We start from the raw sequence: 20,477 nt of genomic DNA, 5'->3' as shown, positions 1-20,477 counted from the left end.
ATATATACGCTTTTGAAGACTCGAAGTCGAGAAGTCGCGTCTTCATCTTAACAACAACAAGCCGCCTCTCCTCCGCATTGAAGCTTATCGAAGGGGCCGCGTGACTATCAACATGTTTTCAATGATCCGTTCGTGCCCTGATGCAATTTTTCCTCCCCTTTGCTACAATCGCGCGATGCCGCCGTCTCCTTCTTACGTCCATACATTTCAAATCGTTTCATTTTGCCCCCACTCGCGCCTCATTAAGACATCGAACGAAGCGCAGCGGTTCGATTAGAAAGAAGGGAGGAACCCTAATTCTCTCGCTTTTTCTCCTTCCATATCTATCTATTACCCTCTCTCATGCGCCCCGTTTTGATAAATAAAATATGAACCGGCATTTAATTCGAGCACGCTGTATTGTGATCAAGCGATCGAATCAATAGTCAGTGAGCGAACGAATGAACGAACGAGCGAACGTTTTGCATTAGAACAGAAAAAAAATACACTCGTCTATTAAACACTTCGTAATCGTAGCAGTGTGTGTAGACTTTCCCATTTTCTGATGGTTTTTTTTATTTTTCTCATCACTCCTAAACGATCAACCAGCGTGAGAATCAGTGACTAATAAGGACGGTACCTATATACACGCTTGTTTAATTTCCTAATTTTTTTGGACAAAATCGTCATCTGGAGTATAAAAAATATATATATAAAAATATTAAAAAATAAAAAAAACGAAGTAATTTTGTCTGCGTAGAATGAGCTACGCGGATATTAAAGGCAGCAAAAATCAACAGCAACAATTGTGCATTTCTTGTTAATTTCTCTCTCTACACAAGCTTGCTAGATATTCTAGTCATCATGGTTCACCTGCGACGCAAGGTAAGCAATTTACTTTTATAACTATCTCTCGGCGAGATCAAAGATTTTTCTTGAATGTCGAATTTTCATTTAGGCAATAAGAAAAAAAAGAAAAAAGTCAAGATTTCTCGATTTAAATAATGCATTTTTTTAATGAAAAGATAGTGACGCAAACAACAAATTAATATTTATATTTTATTAATATTTTGTATTTTGTAAAAAATAATATCATATGTGGTTTGTTATAACGAATTCGGTTGGATGCACTAATGCGCACTGAGTGCATACGTAAAGGTTATTGCACACAATTTTATAATGACATAAGTAATTAAAAAATTAAAATAATTAATAGTAAGAGTTATTATATTATTATTATATTTTCATATTGTACAACAAAATCTAATAGCAAATTCGATTGGATGCACTAATGCGTACTGAATGCATATAAAGATTTATCACACACAAGTTTACAATGACACATGTAATTAAAAAAGGAAAATAATTAATAGTAAGAGCTATTATTATTGTTGTTCAATATGAAAATATAATGATAATATAATAAAGCTCTTACTATTAATTATTTTACTTTTTCAATTATTTGTTATTGTAAAATTGTGTGCAATAACCTTTACGTGCACTCAGTGCGCATTAGTGCATCCAACCGAATTCGTTATAACAAATCACATATGAATATTATTTTTTTACAAAATACAAAATATTAATAAAATATAAATATTAATTTGTTGTTCGCGTCACTATCTTTTCACTAAAAAATGCATTATTTCTTAAAATATATAATTAACATAGATATTCATTTGTTTTTTACGTAATTACCAATTCATTAATTCTCGTTAACTTGCTGATTACAAATGATCACATATATTTTAAATCATATAGTATTTTCTTTCTGCATATATTTTTTCGACCTGTCTTCACATTTCTTTATTTTTACAAATTTTATCTTTAAAGTGCGCAAATTAGATTTATGTAACAAGCATCAAGAGGAAAAATTATCGATACAATATAAATAAGTTTACGCCTATACACGTGCTTCTCTTCGTGTCACGTGTTACTAATTCCAACCTAACTTAAGCACACATTTAAAAATAAGACAGTAAGTCTGTCTTATTTAAATTAATTAGACTTTTTATACGCTGGCTACGCGTATTTAAAAATTAAATATATATATATAGATGTATAATTAATATACTATACGTATATATTGTTATATATTACCTCTCCCGTTCATATAAATACATTACATATATACATATCTTTAAATATATAGATATATTTAAACTTTGGACGAGAGAAAAAATAAAAATGTTAAGATGTGAAAAAATAATAATAAAATGGCTAAACTATATAATATTTGAAATCAGATCATCTGATTTTGCTTCAGTCGAATCACGTTTTTTCGCGCATGATTTTCATATTGAAATGTCACAACGTGAATTTTACTTGTATCATTGACCTATTGTACTATACTTCCTCTAGGTATCAAGAGCTTTATGTATTTAAGTATATTAATCATTGATTAGCATCTCGCAATTAACATCGCGCAAAAGACGTCTTTTCCGCGATTATCATTATCCATTTTGCATATATTAACTTTTTACATATTCTTTCATACTTCTCGCATATATACTTATTCTGTCTATTTCATATTATATAATGAATCAAATATATCTCTGAGTAGAGATTTAAACCTATTACGAAATACCTGTTTTCGTTAAAATGATAACACAAGAATAGGGGCAACATCGACATCCGTTGATAAAGTCGTTTGATAACAATTTAATCTAATTCGTAAAAGCAAGTTTATTTAATGGAGAAAAGAGTAATCGAATAACAATTCCATATTTTTTATACAAAGCTAGTCAAATTTAATTTAATTTGCAATTAAAAGAGAAAATTTATCAAGTATAATACTTGCAACAATAGAATTATTCATTTTTTATTTTGGTACGTAAAAATCGATTACATTAGAAACGACGAATTATATGTATGTGGAATTATAATTGTAAATTTTGTTGTAGCCAATTTTGCTAGTTGAATTAATCGTCGAAGTTAATTGCATGGAAAATGATTAAAATTGCTCTTAAAAATATTCAACATTTAGCAATTATTTGTATCGATAAATATGTAGAATTTCAGCATCTTCAAATATTGCTTATTGTTAGAGTTTCTCGAGTATATTTTTGCATTTGTTTATTACAGGTATAAATCAATGTACGTTTATTTTTTTTAGATTTTATCCTTTGGAAATCTCGTTAATCAACTGCAACAGAATGTAAGATGGAGTTCCTCTTTAAAAACTAAAGACAAAAAATCTGTACAATCTCAACGTTCCTTTAAGGTATTGATTTTTCACAATATAATAAAATTATATTTAGCACACGTGAGTAAAAACGAAAAAACATAATTTTTATATATTTGCAGTATGCAGATTTATCGGTTACCTTCGCTGAGCCACATCAATTAAATCCTAAACCTGATGTTAATCACCTTTATTTTGGCAAATATTTTACCGATCACATGCTTAAAGTACATTATTACGAAAGCATGAACGGTTGGCAGGCGCCTGAAATTATGCCTTTTGGAAACATAAGTCTTCATCCAGCTGCGAAAGTACTTCATTATGCCATAGAGGTATATATGATTTTATATATTTTTTTTTTATTATTTTTATTATAACAAAGATATTATAGCCGAGATTGAAAAATAGCATTTCTTAAATATTACATTATTATTTTTAATAATTTTTTCTTTATAAAGGAAAAATATTGCTTATCCGATTAGAGAAAAAAGGAAATTTATTACTTCGTACATTCTATGTAATTCAACACAATAGCTATATATGTACTTATATAATATATAATGTTCAAATTTTAATGATGTTAGTGATGTTCAAATTTTAATGCTTGTTTCTGATCTAATTTTTAGTAGTAGAAAGCATAATTTATAAAATTATTTATATTGAACATATGATTTTGAAAATTTTTATTGTTTGTTATAAAATAGAATTATTTACTAACAATAAATAGGTTGTATATGTGTAAAGTTTCAATAAAAGAAATCTACTTTTAAATATCCTTTATTAAAACTATTCAAGCAATCAAATGAAATAAAGATTGTGTCATCATTTATGATACTGAAAATTTATAAAAAAATTGATTTAAAATTGTTGAATATACAAAAATTATTAGATTAATTAATACATGTATAAATTTTGTTTTCAGTTGTTTGAAGGTATGAAAGCTTACAGAGGCGTTGATGGCAAAATAAGATTATTTAGGCCAGAGTTAAACATGGAGAGAATGAATAATTCAGCAATAAGAGTTGGTCTGCCTCCTTTCAGAGGTGAAGAATTGATCAAGTGCATACGCAGATTAATTAGTATAGATCAGGAATGGGTTCCACATTCTACTACCTCTAGTCTTTACATTCGTCCTACGTATATAGGTGTCGATGTAAGTATCATTTCGTTTTATTATTCGCGTTTAAGAGAGAAAGAGAGAGTAATCAAGTAACGCGTTAATAATATTTACGTATTAAAAATTTAAAGTTGCATTATAAACATTTTACAATTTTACACATGATGCAATGCACAATTGTTTATACGAAGAAAGAGACGGTCACTTATGTCACAGACGTCATCGCGTCTGTTATATGTATACAAGAGTAATCATTTAGGTATTTCTCAATACCTAATGATAATACTTGATAAATCAGTCTTTTGACGCGTGCTGACATGTATATGTATATATATATATATAGACGATGCATTCCTATAATTGAATTTATATAGACATAGTTTTGATTTAACTTTAATTTAGCAAATGTAATTATGATATATTAATCGATATGCATAATTACTATATAGTTTAGTTTTTATCACATCAATATTAATTTGACACGCAAAATATTTCTCGTCAATTTTAATGTATTTTTTGACTTTCTGTGGATAAAATATAGATTGTCTCAGCATATTCGTGTTTAACTTTATGCTTATTCGTTGTAATGAGAGAGAAATTCTCTCTTATTTTGTTATCTATCATAGACATAAAATTTTGTCTATGTTATCTAATATACTTTTTATTAACGACCTTTCTAAAGCGTGATATTACTTAATGAAATTGACGCTGATGCAATAATTTAATTTTGTGCAAATCTTGTATAGTGACATATAACTATATGTGCAATAAAAAATATGTTCATTAAAAAAAATAATAACTTATAACATTAATTATATTTTTATATCTAAATATATTTAAAAAAAAATATACATATATAATATATTTTAATAAAAACTTGTAATTAATATTGAATCTTTTTCTCCGAGGTTTTAATAATAAAAAAATTTTTGATTAGCCGAATAAATTATTTTAATTCAATTTTTGCTTCTAATTGGGTTTTTTCGTGTTGAACTTTATGTTAGTTATTTCATTGTATTGTTAATGTATTTCGCCTTTCAATTTGTTGTAATTATCTAAGTCATTTTGACTATTGTATTGTGACTCTTTATTAGGACATTTTTTATTTTTTTGCGTACTGAGAAAGATTAAGTATAGTTCGAAACGTTTAAGAATATTAGGGTTATTAAGGTTATTGTAAATTAATAATATTAGAGTTTTATTTATTGTAATTATTAGAACTAATTAAAATTCTTCCAAAAATAAAAATAAAATTCTTCAAAAAATAAAATTTTTTTATTGCTCGTTTTATATGACCTAGTAATATTAAGTAAGTTATCATTATGTTTGTTTACATACGAGCTTGAACACTGATATAGTTTAGTTAATATTGGTTTATTTTTCTATTGTGTTGAATCTTTTTGTTGTGTAAAAACATTTATGATTCCGAATTTTCTCATATAATTTAATTAAAAGATTTGTATATTTTTTGACAGCCTACCCTTGGAGTTGTAGCTTCGGACGCGGCTTTATTGTACGTTATCCTGTCTCCTGTCGGACCTTACTTTCAAACTAATGACGGACAGCCAGGAATTTCCCTGCTTGCAGATCCTAGACAAACGAGAGCATGGCAAGGCGGTTCCGGAAACTATAAAGTAGGTAGTAATTACGGACCTACGATTCCGATGCAACAGGAAGCGAATGAAAAGGGTTTACATCAAGTACTTTGGCTGTACGGGGAAGATCACGAAATTACAGAAGTCGGGGCTATGAACGTTTTCATAGTTTACCTAAATGATAACGGAGGTAAGAAGCGTTTCTTCGTGGTCTCTATCTTTATATTATAATAAAATGCTCGTTTAGAAAAATTCCCAATATTTTTTACAGAAAAAGAATTGCTGACACCACCCTTGAACGGCTTAATCTTACCCGGAGTTGTGAGAAATTCGCTTCTATCCATGGCAAGGCAGAGGAACCAATTTAGAGTTTCGGAAAAATCTATCACGATGAAGGAAATTATCCGATTACTTTCACAGAATAGAGTAAGATTTACGCATATTAGCTTTTGTCATTTTTTCTTGGGGTTGGGAAAATTAATGATTTTTTAAAACTAAGTTAAATTAAAATTAGTTGCGTATAAAATTAATTTAGTTAAGTTAAAAGTTGCATAAACCAAAAATTATAACTTTTAGTTAAAATTAAGTTGATTAAATTAACTAAAGTTGAATCAAAAGTTAATTTTTAAAAATATTATTTATATTAATTTAGAATTTTGTTTGTTAATTCTTTTAAAATTTATAATAACAAATAATAAAGAAATTTTGATTTTTATATAGAAATATATTTTTTGGTAATTACAATTGATGACAAATAAACATAAAAATTAATAATAATTTAATTTAAAAATAATACGTTTATAATTTATAAAAGAACAATAATGGTAGTATTCAGAGATAAAAAAAATTTAATTTAGAAAAAAGTTAATAAGTTTAAAGCAAAAAATAATTAGTTAAAGTAAGAATTAATACATTAAAAATTTTTTTTAACTTTTTTTATCTTTTAACGAATTAACTATAGTTATTTTACCTACCCAACTCTGTTATTTTTTCTATAATGATCTCATATTCAATTTTTTTCCTTTTTTCTGTTTCACAGCTGTTGGAAATATTTGCATCAGGCACAGCAGGTGTAGTCACTCCCGTATCTTGTATTGAATATCTGGGAGAAAAGTTGCATATACCAACCACGGAGCAGTCCGACTCGATTTATCTCAGGCTCAAAAAAGATTTGCTAGATATACAATATGGTGTTATACCTGAACATCCGTGGTGTTTAATTATCGAATAAAGTATATACGGAAGATTGCACGCATAATTATGCGATCTTGATGACCATTTATTGAACGTCATATATTCATATATGTATACACATGTGACATATCTTTAATGATACGCAGAATGTAGGAATTAAATTATAATATTTATTTATATATTTTATCTTTTTTGCGAATATATTATATATATCGCACACGCTTTTACGAAGAAAGCCTTATTCTACGCGATACTTCGAATTATTTGTGCTGTGTGTTTAGAAACTTATTTTCATTGAGTTACTACATTGTAAGAAAAAGTATTATCTTTTTCTAAAAATTATACGTAAATTTTACATATAATGTTGTCGTGACTTTTATATATATATATATATATATATATATATATATATATATAGTTATATAGAGACGTATATGTTTATAGCGCTTACTTGTGTATTTTGTGTACATATCTTATTTAACGTATGTCTTTAGTAATAATTTAATTACGATGTATTATATATGTTGAATAAAATGTATCCTCTTTCCGTTTTGTAAAAATGTTACTTTTTAATAACGACACGATAAAGAATTGTATATACATATAAGATTCAGTCACTTATGTATGTGTTTTTGTGATTATGTATATAATTATATATAATAAAATAAAATAAAAGATAAAAGCTTCTCTCTTTTTACATTAGGTCCTGCATTTCCTAATAATTCTACCTGTTTGAATATTTAAAAGAAACAAATATTATTGCTATCTTAACATAAATATTATATACGTACATCTTTCACAACATATAAATATATTTAAGTACGTCAATGCTTGACTTGATACTGCAAAGATTCGTAATAACAAAGATTTTGTAATAATGTAATGGTGTGATTTAGATGCATATCAAATAAATACAAACATGTTTTCAACAATGACCATTATGATAATAAAAAACGTCATCAGGAATTTTATTGATCTTACCTACATATAATTATATATATTATGTTCAAGAATGAGTAAATAATTTATAATTCCCACATCAATAAATTTTAATTAAAAAACTAATACTACAAAGATTCACAAGCCAAAAGCAGACGAATAAAAATTATTTATTAGATATCAAATAAATAATCTTCGTAATTTGCTTCGAATAATTTTTAAACTCAAATAATTTTAAATTTTAATTTTTTCATAAATAATTAAAGAATAGTTGATATTTTCAAATGCTCATTTATTTTAAAAATTTTATACGACGTATACATAATATGCATATTTATACTTGATAAAAGAGTTAAGATATAATTATATATAATTATATATTAGACTAATAAAAATCCATATATTATTATACATAAAACATAATGAACATTATCATATATAAGTATATGCATATAGTGTGCACTTATATATGTATAATTATACGTAATAACATTGCAGTTATATGTATATAAAGATATATGATATCTTATACTTTGCCATTTATAATTATACATATTTCTGCACATTTAAATATAGTTCTGTCTAATTGTATCTAATTCTGCATAAGTATATATGAAAACTTTTTTTCCTAATATTTCTGAAATTTGAATTCTCTTGATTTCTTCCTAACTTACCGACCGCGAGAGTCGGTAAGTCAGCAGCGTCCGTAGTTGAGCTGCTCGCCGACGAGATGGCGCCACTAGGACTGTCGAGCCGCGTAGAATCCGCTCTATAACGCTCTTTTTGCCGGCGTCCTAACGGTAGCGCCAGTCGCGCGCCTAGCGTCCTTGCGAAGGTTTCGTATTTCGCTGTACGAAGAAAGTTCCGCGTCGTCGCGGTTCCGGTTCTCACAACGGAAAAAGAGCGAAGCACGTCTCCTCGCAGGACGATATACGGACAGGTCGATCGGCCGTCAGCTGCTGCTCTGCTGCTTATTTTATGATCTCGTAACTGATCGTACGTACACTACGTACTACGCGAACGTGAGCGAGGAGAAACAATAGCGGCGTCCGTCGACGCATCTGCCGAGGGGGTGAGTTTTCTTTAATTTTCACGTTTGTGTATGTGCGGTACTCCTGCGAATTTTCAGGAATTTGTACCATTTTCACGCGATATATCCGGATATCGATTTTTTAAATATTTTTTTACTTATTTTACAATTTTTTTTATTTATTTTATTTATTTTATTTATTTACAATATTTTTTATTTATGTACAATTTTTACGCGATATATCCGGATATCGAATTTAAAAAAATTTTTTAAATTTATTTAATTTATTTAATTTATTTTTTTTTTTTTTGCAATTTGAGATCCAAGATATCGTTCTACAGAATAAGCTGCGATTCCAAGCTTGGGATTTATTCTCCCGCGCGTCTCCCACCGACATGACGGGGGACGATCAAAAATGCCCGAGATGCATTGTTCGAATTCGTACGGATGGCGGCGTCTCTCATCTTATTCTCGCGCTCTCGTCGAGCGACACGTTCGGAATCGAACAATTGTTTTTACGAGATCGAATCCACGTGATCCTCGACGATGCTGTTGCATCCGAATCCGATCGGAGACAAACGTAATCTCGAGGTTATTCAGACAATATATCACGATTGCTGCGAAAATTTAAATGGATTAATGCCGACTCAATAATCATATGCGATTTTGCAATTTTATACACACAGAATTTTTTAGAATTTACCTTGGAAATAATCGTGAAGCAATACGTATGGTATTGGAAGAATTTTATAAGTTTTTCTGATTAATATTTTTCACAATACAAATATTAATACCACAATAAGATATAAGATTTGTTTGATTAATTTTTACTATGTTTATACATATTCATATTTTTACCATGATTTTTAGGGTAAATTTTAAGAGAAAATTCTCTTTGTATACATATAAGATCTATATTTACTTTAACTACACTAGTTTATATTTATATATATTTAGAATGCAAAAAATAAACATGTACAAATATATGTATTCAGAAAAGGAAAACAAAATAAAAAAAGAAAAATTATGTATGTATAAGAATATAAGTATAGTGTTAAAAAAAAACACCTAGAGAACATCTAGAGAAGAAATTTTCTTTGCTAGGATATTATGAGAGTGAGACCCTAGTCGTTAGAGAATAACATTTCCGCCTTGATCGCATTATCGTTTTAAACGATGTTTCTGAAAAAATGTACGACTGAAACTTAATTAAATGTAAATTTAAATTAAATTTAAATAAATAATGAACATATGCAAAGCAGTTAAAGGAATAAAATAAAACATAATTTTTGTAAAACATTTTACAATACGTGCACAGTAATTTCTATCTCAATTTCCTATTTTTTTTTTAAGTGTGATTACGCTCGATTCCCTTCACCTTTCGCAATAGAAGATAGCGGGGCAATGATCCTGACATGAGAAAAGATGTCTTTCAATTTTTAACGATACAACCAAAGAGACTAACTTAATAGAATATCGATATCTTTTCACTTAAATATTTAATACTATAAGAGCTGGTTGTTCTCTTGATAAGTTTTACCCGACAGGTAGCATAGTATTGTCTCTATTAAACTTATCTTACAATTAGGAAAGATAAAAATATGTTACCTGTCAAGTAAAACTTACCAAGAAGTTGGAAACATCGAACCTAAATAATATAGAATATGTTCTTCAAAGATGGCGATAATACGATTTTGACATGAATTTTAAAAAAGCTATAACAAAATAATACGAAAATCATATAAAATACAAGCACATTTAATATGTACTTTTAAACGTTAAATGATTTATTGATATGGGAATGTATAAAATAAAAATTGCAAATTTGTTTAAAAATTCAAGGATAAAAAGAAACAGCCAAATTTTCCCGAGACGTGTTTTCTCTTCCTCGTCTAATAGATTATGCATAAAAATACTTCTGCAGCAAGTCGAAGCGACGACGGTCTAGTATACATACCAAATAGTCTAGTAGTTGCGACAGCCAGACGTAAACCGATCGATCGCGTGGCTTCGGTCTATGAACTAGTAAATAATCGATGTTCACTCGATAACAGTACAAGCATCTCCCTTTTCCGTATCTTGTGCGCATTCCTTTTCCTTTCCTATTGATTTTCATTTTATTCTACTCTTTATTTTCTTCTTATTTCTTCATATTTATTAATAACATTCTCCACTTCTATATAAATTATTTTAATCTTTTTTTCTTCTTACATTTAATCCTATCTTATAGTTAATTAAAAAAATTAATAATTTTTTTATACATTACAAGTGTTATCTTTTAATTTTATTAATAAATTTCTCTATTTTATAAGTTTAATCTTATTACATCAATAATTTTTCTATCTTCAATTTAAGATCAAATTTATTTGTATATTTGCTGCACTTTTGCATATTTCTATCAAACTTTTTCGTTGACTTAATTGTTACAATACAATTGTACAGTTCTCGTGTGTGTTAAATATTTTATTCATGCAATAAATTTAATTTCTAACTTTTTTATTGTCCTGCAACGATAGTGATATATTTTCTTTGCGTTATATAAAGTTCGTTAAAAATAAAAAGCAAAATTCTAATAACTTTATTGATTTGTTAGCTCTTTCAATATTTATCTCACGATTTTAACGAATATTTACAATGTTCTCTCTTGATAAATTCATATATATTTGCGTTCTTATACGTCACGAGATGATATAGAATGTGGTTGAACCGACTGCGGTAAATCAAATTAAATTTGATCGGGGTAGCACGCTAAATCATTTAAGCGAGCCCGCCCTACAGGGACAATATTTTGAGTGACATTTCCTAGATTATTTGATGCACGCAGAGACTTTAAATCATCATCATTGCAATGATATATGATGCATCGAAATTTTGTCGCGAGTAATAAATTTTGAACTTGTCAGGGAGGATCAAGCGGGAAACACGCACATTTCACGTATTATATATAAAATTAAAATTTGATTTGTGACTATGCTAGAAAAGTCTCTTTATAAAAGATTATATTCTTCGAAAAGTTACGTTGGCACTCTAATTTTTTGTACGCGTTTCTACACTCCTTAGTGTCATGTTCCAAGGTAAAAGGATATCGGTTCACCAATAAATATCGAATTAAACAAGCTGGTTGATGGTTTCGGTAGAGTGCTCTGCGGCATGTAATCTAGAGAATCCTTGATGGAGAGTGTTATGAAAAAATTGTCACCTTGAAAAATGTTTTATTCCATCTATATATTAAGAGAAATATTTTAATATCGATTTTAATACGATAATTTGACAGTGTATATCAAAGTGAATAAACATGAATTAAAATAGCGGACGAAGAGGAGAATTTATCGTCCATCCTTGTATCGTAACAAGTGTGTAACAACTGTTGAATAGCAATTGAATGCGATTAGAGAGACTGAATATCCCACGCATACAACGCGAGTTCAAATTGAAAATTCGTTCGCCATGTTGTCATATAAATATTTCTACTCTTAAGATATTTGATAACCCCTTAATTAAACAGTACAACATATCCGAAGAGAATATCCAAATGATATGACATCCTCTGGATGTCCTCTGAACGTCTTTTGGATATGTGTGCTGTCAGAAAATTTTTTCTTAGAATTGAAAATCCTTGAAAATTAATGTGATAATCGTAGAACAATATGGTATTGGAAGAATTTTATAAAAGTTTCTCTGATTAATATTAATATCACAATAAAGAATATCTACCACAATAAGATATAAAATGTTCGTACCTGCATAGTAAAATTTGGAATGTACGTATTAATATTTTTAAACATTTTTAATCAGAGAAACTTTATAAAATTCTTGTGATACTATATATTGTCCCATGATTACGATGATTTTCAAGGTAAATTGTAAGCAGGATTGAGTAAATTAATAAGTTTTTTAAACTAAGTTAAGTTACAGTTAATTGTTTATAAAATTAATTTGTTTAATTCTTTTAAAATTTATAATATAGAAATTTTGATTTTTAGTAATTACAATTGATGACAAATGAACGTAAAAATTAATAATACTTTAATTTTAAAATAATATAAACGTTTATATATAAAAAAACAGTAATGGATTCAGAGATTTAAAACATTTAACTTGGGAATGATTGTAAGAGAAAATTCCGCGTAGAAACGCCTTAACTTAAAGCAACTCGCTCTCAATTACAGGAGTAAGAGAATGAGTCAAGCGAATCAGGATCAGGACAAAAGCATGGACAAGAAAGAGATCGCCGATGAGGAGAGGGAGAAGATGCTGAACGCCGAGAATACGAAGCACACCGGGGCTGCACCTGCATCCGACCTCGAGTCCGAGGAGCAGAAACCGAAGAAGAAGATTCCAATCGGCGGCATCAAGATGCCCGGATTCTGCCGTACCAAGAGCAAGGAACCGTGCAAGGTATGTGATATCTTGGCTTACGCTTCGTACACGGGGTGTCTAGCGGTCAGGGAAATCTGGAAAACCGGGCATTGTCAGGGAATTTTATAAATCTGGAATTGTCGGGGAAAAGTCAGGAAATGTTATTATTAATCTGGATTTTTTCACACTCTATATATTTGTCTCAATAATTGAAATGTTTTATTAAATAAATATAACAAATAATAAATTTTCACAATTAATTGTTGATTGCCAGTGATAAAATTTTCACAAATAATAAGATGCAATTTAATTCGACCAAAAACTGGCTATTCATTTATTGAAAATAAGTACACACTACCCGTTTCGACCCGCACATTGTGGTCCTTTTCAAGTGTTGTTTTTATTCAGCAATTACATTAATTAAAAATAGAAACATGAGCTAACAGATTGTCAATATGACAGGACAACTTTCATGTTTCTATTTTTAATTAATGTAATTGCTGAATAAGAACAACACTTGAAAAGGACCACAATGTGGGTCGAAACGAATGTGTGTACTTATTTTCAATAAATGGAATAGCCAGTTTTTGGTCGATTTAAAAATAATAAATTTATTTATATTTTCATCATCGTGTTATTTTATTTCAATGTGTTTGATAGAGACAAAACTAAAAAATTTGATATAATATGAATAAAAAAAGGTGATTATTTAAATAGTTTATAGTGACATGTTTGTCTTGATTATCGTACATAATACAGATTGTATAATTGATTTCAATTTTTGTTTTAACTTCCGAACTTTTTCATTGTTGACAAAAATATCTCAAGAATTTTATGATTTAACATTTAATTGATTTATCATATAGATATATGCAAATTATATTTGGAAAAATAATACTTAAAAAGTCAGGGCAAAGATGAATTTCTGAACTTGAAAAATTGGAAAAAGTCAGGGAATTGTTTTCATTGAGTCTGCTGGACACTCTGTATATGTGATATCTTGACTTACGCTTTTCGTGCATATCCAGCGAAAGGATCTATTCGAACGAAACAATGCAGTTACGAAATTCTCAATTGCAGTACACGGCTCTCTCGCTTGCATATTTTTCTGCATCTTTCTCTCAAGACACGCGCGTTCACATTTGTATTCCTTTCTTTAAACCTATGCGACAGGTGTAGAAAGCGCCAGAGTTAATCGATCTATTGTTCAGCGATCATACATCTCACCCTTTTCGCATCTGCATCTGCATCACCGGCAAACAATTTGCCAGTGCATTTAAAATCCATGAGGTAACTCGTGAAAAGGTTACGAGATTCAGCCGGATAGGCGCGTAGGAATTTAAATTACACGCTGCGAAAATTGATTACGAAATACTCTTTCGAAGAATCTATATACATATAAATGAACCCTCGCGTTTTTTTGGCGAGGATATAAATTTCTTTCACGAGAAATATTCGCACGTGAGTCCCGTTAACCCTTTGTATCCTCGAGTAATTTACTCTGTAATTGCTCCAGGAATTAATATCGAATTCGAGAACGCGTTCCCGCCTTTTCGGTCTGTTATTTCTGAAACCTCTAATCGATAACCAGGTGCGATGCTCGACCCCATCAGGCTTCGAAGGATGGAAGAAAAAAATTATTACGGGCCTGCAAATAACCCCTCGTTTCGCGCGCTATGGGGGACTTTACTTTTCTTTTTCGAAACGAATTACCTCATCATTGATTGAACGAAGCTCCATGGTGACGTTGGAAAAAAACAATCGATGACGATCATATTGGTTGAATGTCTTTTATACGCAGAAAATCTTGTAGGCATATTCTAAATTTCCAAACTAGTACACTGAAAAAATGTTCATTTATGATTAAACCGTTCAATTAAATTATTATTTTGTTAATTGAATATATAATATATTAATATTTAAGTCAAACATATAGTTTTGTTAGATTTATTATGTTACATTTAACTCAAATATTTCATTAACAAAATAATATTTTAAATAAGAAGATCAAACACAGTATTAAAAAAAACTTATGAAAAATAATAAAATAATATTTTAAATAAGAAAATTAACAGAATATTAAAAAAATTTTATGAAGAGTATCGTTGCGATAATCTATAGAATTAATAATGATAATGCACACACTTTTATAACGCAAAATAATAACTCTTGTGTTTGTTCTTCATTAATTTAAATACGAACTATTTATAGAGGGTTTTTATACTCGAGATAATGTGAACTTGCTTTCGTTGCACGTTTGTTTTTCTATCCAGCATTTCTTCATTATTTTCACTGTCGACATTCCTTTACCATGAAACAGCTTCACATATACATAGTAGACAGTGCAATATTTCTTTGGCTCCAGCAACATCTCGTTAATGAAAAAAAAAAAAAAAAAAACATTTACCGTCTCACACAAATAATTACACTCTTACCGTTGAACGTGCGCGGTATAATAATTATTTACGTCGGAAGAGAACTCGCTTATATCGGTGATTAAGATCGCTTTCGTCGATCGTAATTTCGACATCCTTAACGTCGCGGCTCGATAAACTGACGAAGTTGCAAAGAAAATATCGGGAAAACGTATCGCTCGCGATCAACGTAAACGTGACGTCGAAAAACAGGTCGAGCCAGCGCATATTTTCGTGCGGTTTTTTTCTTTCTCTCCCTCGTCGGCAGAAAATGCACCGGCGATGACCGGCAAAGAGAAGCCGGCGCCCGAGATGCCGTTGTACCCAGTCGACTCTCCTCTAATTGACTTAATTCGCCTTATATTAACCGCCTAATTGGGAAAGAAAGTGTCGGCTGTCACCTTGCACTAGGAACCATTCTACCATCGTTTCGGCTCTTCTCACCTCCCTTCAATCTTATTTTCTGCACTCATCTCTCGAGATGACGACCTCGTGACAGTTTCTAACCCGAACAAATATTTTTTCCCGAGATTTTAATTTACACTGAAAATAAATTTGTTGACCTGACTAAATCTTTCAACTAAATATTATTTTGTTAATTAAACCTATGAAAATATTTAAATTAAATATGACATTAAATTTAACAAAATGTATATTTGACTTAAATATTAATATATGTTGTTTTAACAAAATAGTAATTTAGTTGAAAGGTTTAGTCAAGTTAAATTCTTTTTCAGTGTACAATTTATGTGAAACTAGATTTTTTTATATATTTCTTCTTTCATTTCTATCGCGACAGAAATAGTGTTGAATATCCTGTCTCTTCGTATGAACGAGATAAATACGACAATATACAGGATGTACCAAAATTGGCGAGAAAGTTTTTAAGTTCATGGTAGATTCCTGGTATCATTCGGAGACGATTTTTCCTCAGCGAAAATATCGAGACACCAATAATTTTCGAATTATAAGCAGATTGAAGATAAAGGCTTTTTTGGAAACTAAGCCTTGTGGAAATAAAATATTAACAGAACTACATTCTTCAGTTAATTTTAAATAGAGTTTGCTTTAATAGAATTTTAATATAAGGCTTAGTTATAAAGATACATAATAACAAAAATTGGGAACATGCTAAAAATGATGGCCTCTCTCAACATTTTCACTAAGGAAAAATCGTCACCAAATGATACCAGCCTGTGTAATAAAGAAAAAAAGAACACTATTGAAGGGAGAGAATTTTAGAATTTACCCTGAAAATCATGGTAATTGTGGGACAATATGGTAATGGAAAAATTTTATGAATTTCTCTGATTAATATTTACCACAATAAAAAATATTAATATGTACATAGTAAATTTTACGATGTTACATAGTAAAATTAATCAAACATTTTATATCTTATTATGGTAGATATTATTAATATCTTTCTTGTGGTAAATAATAATCAGAAAAACTCATAAAATTCTTCTATATACTGTCCCTTGATTACCATGATTTTCAGAATAAATTCTAAGAAAATATTCTCTCTGTGTGATTAAACTAATCTGATTAATTAATGAAAATTAGTCTCACTCAAGCATTGTTGTGGTAACTGCATCCCATAATAATCGTTTATCTCACGCAAGAATTTTCTCAGATATATGATACGTTGTTTTCATGTTCATTTCACTCGATCCTCTTATCGTAGGAATGCAAAGAAGTAACAACAAAAATAGAGAGTTACCGATCGATTGTTACATATAAAATGTCGTTCTGAAGCGTTTATCGCGCATTCTCCGAATATTTGATAACTGCAGATGCGTGAACGCGATAAAACTTGCGTTGTGCGTGTTGATGAGACTATTAATGTAAAACATCTGCCTCAACTCCGTCTAGAGAAAATGTGAAAAATCTAGGGTGAGGAAGAAAAGCGGCAACGTACCGGAATGCCATTTTTCCCGCAAATGGCAAAGCTATTCAGTATCATTCTTGTGTATATTATTCTATTCTATATACATATTGATATTTAACGAAACAAGTGATCTGATTGCCAGTTGAATTTTTAAAATTAAATTAGAAAGGAATCTATTGACCAACACCGGCAAAGTTAAAATTCTTTTATTAAAAAAGAAACGACGTTTCGACCAACAATTGGGTCCTCTTCAGGCTGTTATATTAAAATACATATTAAATTAATCAAATCAGGTAACTGCGTCAGTTGTAACCAAGCAAAGATGACAGACTTGAAAGTAAAGATAGGAATCGAAAGTTCACTTTGACATGTAAATTTATATGTAGTAAACTTATTCGAACATAATTTTTATATTTTTTGTGATACATATATTGTATATATTAATTAGAGAAACTCTTATAAAAGTTTTCCAATATTCTATATTCTATATTGTCCCACAATTAGCATGATTTTTAAGGTAAATTTTAAGAAAAAATTGTCTGCAATTATTTATTCTTTTGGGAAAATTATTTTATCTGATCGTGTAATAAATGAATTATTATATAAATCTATATATATTTAGAGAAAAGAAAATGATCGAAAAACCGTGTTAATTATAATTTCTTTTCGCGATAACCAACCGCGTTCCAAACACCCACGTCTACAGTCTAAATAGAGAATAGAAGCTAAGGGAGTTAATCACATGGTCGGGGCATTGTGCAGCATCTCGCTGCAACAATCAATCAATTGCACGATGTTCAATCTTCTCTCTATTGATAACGTTGTAAGGACGGCTCGATGTAGTAAGAGCGTCCGGTCGTGTTTTCTTTCAAGTACTTTGGATTGAGGAACGAGTTCTCGGTCGCGGTAGAATCGAGGTGAATATTACTCAACACCCGGAAGCTGCGTCACCCCGAGTGAATAGAATGTCGGAGCCGTCTAAAACACGAGTCATTACCGAGAAAGCGGCTAATGTCGAACGAGATATTCAACGTGTCTGGAAGGTGAAATCCACGAGAGCTTATTCATCTTTGAGGATATATGTAGGAAATTTTTTCGGATTTTTTACAGACGAAGAAGGTCGCGAAGATGTTGGAGAAACGAAAATATTATTCTTGATTCCTCGTAATTCTTGCTCCGCTTTTACCTTCTTTCGCCTCCCTTTTTTTCAACCAAACGCTCGTAAATCGTGGGGGGATTTGTGTATAAATCGCGGCTATAATTGACGGAGGGATGTGAAGAGAGCAATTGATATACAGCTCGTTTTGTGGACACAGCTTTAAGCCATAACTTTATCTTCTTGCCAACGATGAATGCGAAATGACGAATAAAAGAGGGAAACGTTTACGTTGCTTATTGGAATGATATTCGGCACGTGTAGGACTCGTAAAGGAATTTTTAGAGCCATTTTTGAAATTAAAAACAATTAACATTATTTTGCCACTTTACTATTTACGAGAAATTTAATTAAAAATTTTTTCAAACAATATATTTTTAAACCAAATATATTGGTTATTGGAGTAAATAATATATTGTTTTTTGCGCGCTTGAAAAATGCATGGCTTCCTTAATCCATCCATCCGAGATTAATCTTGTTTCCGTATTAGTGAAACCTTAAATAAAGGATCGAAATAAGCTGTTACGTACAATTATATTTTTCCAGAAAATAAGGTTTCACAAAAATTCAAAGGGACTTATTACCTACGAATTTCGGATAATAACCGAGTGTGTTTCCCACGACCAGACGATGCCTAGTTTCGATTAGCATCGATCAAATTATCCATTCGCGTGACAATTTCGAAAGAGGAAACGAAAAGTATAGGATTAGGAAAGCCAAAGTGTTGTGTGTCGAAGGTAATTGCTCTATACGATGTCCGGAGTCGCGGCAAGCCTTTATTTCTGCCATCTGATACTCGTCGTGAATTAGAACCGAGGTACAAATTGCGTTTGCATCCGCATTGTAATTATTTCTCCTTTTTTACTGTTTAATTATTTCAGCCGAAAAGTTTTTATCGTTTTGACGTAATTGCCTCTTATAAAATAGAATATTATAATTATACTTAATAATAAAATATCCGAGTGGATTATTTTTATTTTAATATTTTAATATATATTATTAACACACATGTGTGTGTTATCAGTAAAAAATTTGTTATTTTTATTCCCTTTTTTAATTATATACGGAGAAATTTTTTTTTTAGATTTTATCCTGAAAATCGTGATACTTGTGGGACAATATACTATTGGAAAAATATAATTATGAGAGTTTCTCTGATTAATATTTACCACGATAAAAAATTTTAACATTTATATTATTTATTACAATAAAAAATAAATTTAAAATTAAAATTCTTCCAATACTATATCGCCCTACAATTACTATAATTTTCCAGGTAAATTCTAAAAGAAAATTCCCTCTGTATAAAATTGTAATATATGAAACAACTAATAAAATCTCTTAATTAAATCGTGCATAAAAGAGTCGATTAATCATATATTACTTTGCTCTTTGCAAATGCGTATCAATCGATTCTTCAAACAACTTTTTTTTTTTATACATATATATAGTATAGCTTATAGACTTTACAGAGCCGTTTGAAAGTTAATGAACGCGATATTGCTCCGTGAGTTAAATTAGCATTAACATGCAAGGTGCAAATGTCCGTTTTAACGTAGTCACCTGACGCGGGTCGGAAGCCCTTTACTGTCATTTCTTACGTGTGCATGTGCATGCAC

The 20,477-nt window shown here is 29.8% G+C and overlaps 2 protein-coding genes across 2 annotated transcripts in view; both read left to right on the top strand.

Annotated features, from left to right (window-relative positions):
- The first annotated feature begins 379 nt into the window (after positions 1 to 379).
- Bcat (Branched chain amino acid transaminase) lies at positions 380 to 7,751 on the top strand. Its single transcript, XM_029307312.2, has 7 exons — positions 380 to 864; positions 3,095 to 3,202; positions 3,286 to 3,495; positions 4,086 to 4,316; positions 5,756 to 6,065; positions 6,147 to 6,301; positions 6,915 to 7,751. Exons 1-7 carry the CDS (start codon positions 844 to 846, stop codon positions 7,104 to 7,106), a joined length of 1,227 nt encoding a protein of 408 aa, XP_029163145.1. The 5' UTR covers positions 380 to 843; the 3' UTR covers positions 7,107 to 7,751.
- Positions 7,752 to 8,823: 1,072 nt separating this feature from the next.
- Nrt (Neurotactin) overlaps positions 8,824 to 20,477 on the top strand; it is a 31,230-nt gene continuing 19,576 nt past the window's right edge. Inside the window, exons 1-2 of the mRNA XM_085488561.1 lie at positions 8,824 to 9,080; positions 13,208 to 13,436. Coding sequence (XP_085344687.1) covers positions 13,218 to 13,436 — 219 coding nt within the window. The 5' untranslated portion in view covers positions 8,824 to 9,080; positions 13,208 to 13,217. The remainder of the gene's footprint in view (positions 9,081 to 13,207; positions 13,437 to 20,477) is intronic.

Source organism: Nylanderia fulva, unplaced genomic scaffold, assembly GCF_048542155.1.
Source record: "Nylanderia fulva isolate GAGA-0341 unplaced genomic scaffold, ASM4854215v1 Scaffold7, whole genome shotgun sequence".
NCBI lineage: Eukaryota > Metazoa > Arthropoda > Insecta > Hymenoptera > Formicidae > Nylanderia > Nylanderia fulva.
Note: the sequence above shows the minus strand (reverse complement) of the source record. Positions and strands in the feature narration are given on the sequence as shown.

What these genes read in the sequence shown, in the direction of transcription:
- Bcat (XM_029307312.2), top strand. Translation starts at nt 844, where the DNA reads ATGGTTCACCTGCGACGCAAG. An exon ending in AATCTCAACGTTCCTTTAAG is followed by an intron (nt 3,203 to 3,285) that starts GTATTGATTTTT and finishes ATATATTTGCAG; the next exon opens with TATGCAGATTTATCGGTTAC. An exon ending in GATTACTTTCACAGAATAGA is followed by an intron (nt 6,302 to 6,914) that starts GTAAGATTTACG and finishes TCTGTTTCACAG; the next exon opens with CTGTTGGAAATATTTGCATC.